Source organism: Herpailurus yagouaroundi, unplaced genomic scaffold (assembly GCF_014898765.1).
Source record: "Herpailurus yagouaroundi ecotype Mexico unplaced genomic scaffold, PumYag 192, whole genome shotgun sequence".
Taxonomy (NCBI): domain Eukaryota; kingdom Metazoa; phylum Chordata; class Mammalia; order Carnivora; family Felidae; genus Herpailurus; species Herpailurus yagouaroundi.
Genome location: NW_024412423.1, coordinates 16,283,708 through 16,289,707, shown reverse-complemented (window position 1 = coordinate 16,289,707; position 6,000 = coordinate 16,283,708). Strand labels below are relative to the sequence as shown.

At 46.8% G+C, this 6,000-nt stretch overlaps 1 protein-coding gene across 1 annotated transcript in view; it reads left to right on the top strand.

Moving 5' to 3' along the window:
- Positions 1-593: 593 nt before the first annotated feature.
- The window catches only part of FBN2 (fibrillin 2), a 262,490-nt gene continuing 257,083 nt past the window's right edge, over positions 594-6,000 (top strand). Inside the window, exons 1-2 of the mRNA XM_040444382.1 lie at positions 594-847; positions 1,665-1,747. Coding sequence (XP_040300316.1) covers positions 594-847; positions 1,665-1,747 — 337 coding nt within the window. The remainder of the gene's footprint in view (positions 848-1,664; positions 1,748-6,000) is intronic.

The following is a 6,000-nucleotide window of genomic DNA, read 5'->3' as shown; positions in this document are numbered from 1 at the left end:
TCGCCCTGGCCCCGCACACCTCAGCTCGGCTCCTCAGCCGCCGCCGGCGCGTCGCTGCCCCGCGGGACTCCAGGCGAGCCGGGAGGAGACCCTCTTCCGTGGGGGGCGACTTTTGTTTGCTTGCCGGCTTCTTTCTGGTGACTTTTGCAGCTTTGCAAGATCTGTTCCCGGAGCGCACGGGAATCCGCCGCGGCGCTGCGTGCAGGCCTTTTTTTTTCTTTTGAGGTCCGCTTTCTTTGTAACTTTACGCCGAGGCTGCTCGGGTTACTTTTGTAATTTCCCGCCCCCACCCGCTGGCGGTCCTGGAGTCGCTCGGGGCCGTGGCCCGGGGGATGCAACGTGGACCGCGCAGGGCTGCCGGCTGTACCGTCGCCGCGCCTCGCCGCCCGCTGCGCTAGAGCCCGCGCCCCGGCGTCAGCCAGGGGGCCGGCGCTCGCTCCGGGGCTCCCGCTAAAGCAGGGAGCCCGAGCCCCGGGGAGTCTCGGGAGCCGACGGAGGGCTTTGTAGACCCTGACTTTTTCAGGCCGCACAGATTTTTGTCTCCCAGCACTCTCTATTCGCGGACCACGGTCCGCGCGCTCTCGGCGCCCGCGATGGGGAGACGGCGGCGGCTGTGTCTGCAGCCCTATTTCGTGTGGCTGGGCTGCGTGGCGCTCTGGGCGCAGGGCACGGCTGGCCAGCCCCAGCCTCCGCCGCCCAAACCGCCCCGGCCCCAGCCGCCCCCGCAACAGGTCCGGCCCGCGGCGGCGGGCTCCGAAGGCGGGTTCGCGGTGCCTGAGTACCGCGAGGAGGGCGCCGCGGCGGCCAGCCGCGTCCGCAGACGAGGACAGCAGGACGTGCTCCGAGGGTAGGTGGGCAGGAGGCACTGGGGGGGGGGGGGGGGGACCCTTGCCTTGGCAGCTTTCCATCCCACCCCTCCCTCAGCCTAGTTCTGGCGGCTCAAGCCGCGGCCCCCTCCACCAGAATCCCGAGGACTCCCAGGAGCGCCTCCCCCTTTTCCTCCGCAGCTCAGTGGGCAAAAAGCCCTCCCTAGGGGGTTGGGTCGGAGGCCCCCGGGTGCGGATGGTAGAGCGCGCGCAGTGACCGCGGTGCGGGAACAGGTTCCAAATGTGGGGCTGGAGGCGGGCTTGAGTCCACTGGGCGTCGGGGCTGGTGGAGCCTGCCAGCACCCCACCGTCGGGGGCGCCGCTCCCGAGCCTTTTGTTTGAGGACCAGTGCGGGGCTTAGGGTTCAGTCTAATCATCAAACTCCAGCGCTTCAGCTTCCGACGCGCCTTCCTGGACACGTCGGGGCCGCAGGAACAGTGGATGGAGGAGGGACGGATTTGGGGACGAGGGCAAGGATTTTTGAAAACAGAGGGATCCCTTTGTTCTCTGCATCCGGAGGCTAGAGTAGTAGCAAATGACATGATTCTAAGTTTCTTTTCGCCCTTTAGGAAGGCAATACGGGAGGGCAGACGAAAAGCAAGGTTTAGACGTTTCCGACCCTCCCCTGTTCCAGCCCATCTACTTCCCTGTCTGCGCCCCAAGCCCCAAGAATGTGAAGTGTAGTTTTGGTTTGTTTGTTGTCCCGAAATCCTCTCACTCAGGGTTTTGCTTGGGAAAACCGCTAATGTGTTACCGTACCCTTCCCTCCATGTGTGTGACCTCGCTTGTCCATCGCAGGCCCAACGTGTGCGGATCCAGGTTCCACTCCTACTGTTGCCCTGGATGGAAGACGCTTCCTGGAGGAAACCAGTGCATTGTCCGTGAGTGCCTGATGGGGATTGCCGCCTGGGCAGCGCGGTCGGCCCCCTGTCAGGGCCCAGCTCTTGCATTGAGTCCTTGGGGGCACACAGTTGCTTTTAGAATCCAGTGGCCACAAAGCAGTGGTAATTAGGACGCGGCCCCATTGGAGTGTTGAGGAAGAAGCAGCCGGTTTACATCAGTTTAGGCTCCACTTCTAGGCTCTGTTGAAGGGCAATAATGATAAAGGTTTCAGAGATACTTGGAAGTTTTATCTTTCTGTGTCTATTAATACAAACTGAAGGGGGAGTACAGCAATTCCCTAGATAACTCAAAACCACTTTTTCCTAAAAGAGTCCAGATAAGACCACAATGTGATTATGTAAATTATCTGGCTTTTGACTGCATGAGGTTTAGGACTTTTGAAGATCAAGCTTGCTTAGGCCTTTGTACAAAACCACTTTATTATCTCTGGTTTCATCTCAACAGCCACATAACATAGATATGAAAGGAACTCTCTCAGGGTTTTAGAGTTGACCCAGGTCAACAAAATTTTTAAAAGAACTCTTCCCAAATGGTTTGAGGTGGTTTTTTTTTTTTTCCTGAAGATATTTAAATTTAGGATTTTCAGGCTCCATATCTGTCTCCTAGAGTACAGTAGGTTTTTCAAAGTGTGAGGCGTAGAACTTCAAAAGTTCTGCATCTCTGGCCTTAAAATTTTTATTATTTTATTTAGTTTTCAAAGAGTATATGTAGCTTTCCTAAATTCTAATTGGAGAAGTCATTAGTTATCAACCTCACCGTGATGGGCCATAGGATGTCTTATTTCACATTCCTGTGAATTTGTGAGTTGAAGTGTGACTGGCCTTCCTCTGTGTATTTATCTAGCAGAGTCACATTTGTCTTGTCCGGAGGAGAGCCAGGTATCATAGACAGCACATTCATTTAGAGCCAATCTTGACTTTAGATTGACCTTCATGTTCTCCAGGGAAAAGGTAATTATGCAACTGTGAACAGAGAAAACGGGCAAGCCTCACTAGCCAAGGGATAATAAGGATGTAGTGGCATCTCTGACTCTATATTTATTGGTTTTGTGGGTTTGAGATAGACCCTTAATGTAATGTTGTTTCAGTTTTTTAAAAAGGAACGAAATCTCAAGTGTTGTGAAGACTTGTTTCTTAAAAGTTTTCTACTCTAAAAATCCCACAATCTCCAGTTGGGAGGCAAAAATGGGAAATAATGACTGTTCTTTAAAGTGATTCATAAATACTTTACATAAACCCTCTGATTATAAGCCTTTACTTTATTCAAAAGGAAGAAAGGGTACTGCATTCTTTTTTCTCCAATGCAGAAATCATCTATGTGAGGCATTTATGGAGGGTCTATTTACTCTTTCAGGCCAGTAGGGCATAATCATGCCTGCTTTAAACTTAACATGGTTCCTAGAATCCTAAAGCAGCTAATGTCACTCACCACACACCTGCCATACTAGCTGGGATGACTTAGGCATTGCGGAAAGTCTGACTCACTAAATGTAATGAATGTGACTGCCATTATTGAGTTGGAGAGCAGCCGAGAAGAAGGGATCGGTTTATGGTATGTGTTGAAAATCTGTAAAGTCAGATTTTATTGGATTGGTGTGGAATGGGAATTCCAGAGAACAGAGCCTTCCAGAATATTTGTGGTAGAAATATATATGTACATGGATATATTGTGCATATATCCATGTACATATATATATTATATATATATATATACATATATATACATTCCTCTGAATGTTGGCTTTAAATACTTGTAGTTTTTCAGTAACGTTGTGCTTTTTACTTGTTTAGAAAAACCACTTTGGAAATCTCAGAACAACAGTGGCATTGTAGCCTGCATTTCTGCTACTTGAAATATTTGGGTGTTTATGAAATACAATGGAAGTTACATGTATCATAAATCTCTAGAAAGCATAAACTTTGAAGTTATCCTTAAATCTCCAAAAATGTGTATAGCACATATATCAAGAGTTCTCTACAAAAATATCAGCGCATGAAAAAAATAACTCAAACACCCAAGACTATGAAATAGTGCACAGGGGCGCCTGGGTGGCTCAGTCGGTTAAGCGGCCGACTTGGGCTCAGGTCATGATCTCGCGGTCCGTGAGTTCGAGCCCTGCGTCGGGCTCTGTGCTGACAGCTCAGAGCCTGGAGCCTGTTTCAGATTCTGTGTCTCCCTCTCTCTGACCCTCCCCTGTTCATGCTCTGTCTCTCTCTGTCTCAAAAATAAATAAATGTTAAAAAAAAAAATTGAAATAGTGCACAAAGTAGAGGAAGAATGTAATGCCTTTATATTCTGTTGTAGAGATCTCACTTAAATTTTGAATTTTAATACTTTACATTAAATTTAGTAGTTCAATTATTTTTGGCTTTTAAAATGAATATGTGAAGATAATAACCAAGCTGAAACCATCATAAAGTCAAAGTCGGGAATTTTCATTCTAGGATTTCCTGGTGATGATAAGTTATTTATTGCATTTATTGAATTTCTATCATTTAGCAAAAAGCAAGCTCTGAGGCAACTTAGAAAAAGAGATAAGTAAAATACCAATAGAATGCATGCACCAAAGATTATTTTTTTCATACATTTATATAACAGAATTCTTTCTTTACAGAAAACATTAGAATGATTACCGTCTAGAATTTTAATCTGTTTGGCCTTCACCAGGCTTCATGAAGGGGCAAAGATAATAAAAGAAAAGTGTATTTCTCAAACTGCTGCAAACCTGATGCATTTTGATTTGAGTCTCTGTGCTTGTTGTCAGTGTTCTTAGTTGTGACCTGCACAGATCACTGAAGTACTTCTGAACTTCCCAATATTGTTTCCGAAGGAATGGAATTGACTCTCTCACTTTTCATTGGTTTGGTTTTATTTTAATCTTGTTAGAACTTGAAGCAGTGGGAAAGTTTGTTGATTTACTTATTGTGAAATTTTGCTATGAAGGGCATTTTGATCAGTAGAATGGGAGGGAGTTGGCCTGAAATCATAGCTTTTGAACCTGAAAAGACATCAGATCCCTCCAGTATAAGCTCTGTTTTCTTTTACCAAGAAGAAAACTAAAACCCAGAGAAGCTGTGTGTTTTTTTCTAAGTTTACAGTGGGTCCACAGTAGCACAAGAGCTCCTCATCAGACCTCTAGCGTACTGTGTATTCTTCACTGTGCTGCGTACCTTCTCCCAGCATCTGTAAAATCCTAACAACTATGTCCTCTTGCCCTCTCCTTTTGGTGTTTCTGGGTCTCATGGTTTTCATGACTGTGGGAGGGATAGACAGTTTGGTGAGGGAAATCTTAATTTGAGATGAGCACGAGGAGAAAGGGCCTACATGCTTTCCCTTCTCACTGGCTCACAGCTATAGAGCACACACCTGTGGTCATAACAGAGATCTGCTGTCTGAGGATGTCCGGTCTTCCTCCATGAGACCTTCCGTGGGTTTAGGACCTGGGTATTCGCACTTTGTAGATCACCTAAGCCTAAACTCAATGTCAGCTTGCTGGGGATAGGGGGCTTTGACATAAAATATTATTTTAGTGAATATGTGTCACTGGAAAATTATTGGTGATCAGAAACTGTAGCACATTTTAGAAATTAACAGTCCACTCTGTGACAGGAACCATGTTCTTGCCTAACAGTCTTCACACTGTGATCTATGACATTTTCACTTATAAGGACTACTAATGGAGATGCTGGTCATATTATGTGGATGTCAAGAGGCAATTTGGAGAAGGAAAACAATTACTGAGTTAGCTTGCTTCTGTGGAACACGCCATTTACATTATTGCGGGTCTTAGATCTTTTTGAAAATTGTGAGACCCCTGTCTAGCAAAAGACACATACACACATCTGCATAAATGTTTATAGCTAGTTTGAAGACATTCCCAGACTCTCCTCTTCTTGTCTTCATGCATCTACTCATGGAGCTTTAAAGTACATAGACTTTGTGCACAAAGAAAGAATTCAGTTGTAGATATGGAGATAAATGAACTGACTAAACATGGGAGAGCCTTCCCATTTGAAAGCACTCTGCTGACGATTTTGAGGATCCATGGTATGTGCTGTGTCAGTGAACCTAACATTCTTTGCTGTGATGACCCTCATACCTTGGAGGTCACAACCGCAGGAGGCTTTAACTCTCCCTCCATCAAAATGTCGCAGCAGCTTTTCTGAGCAGCAGGGATAGGCCACGTTGTGGTGGTAGCATGAGGGAAGAAAGGCTGGAGGAAGGAGAGAGG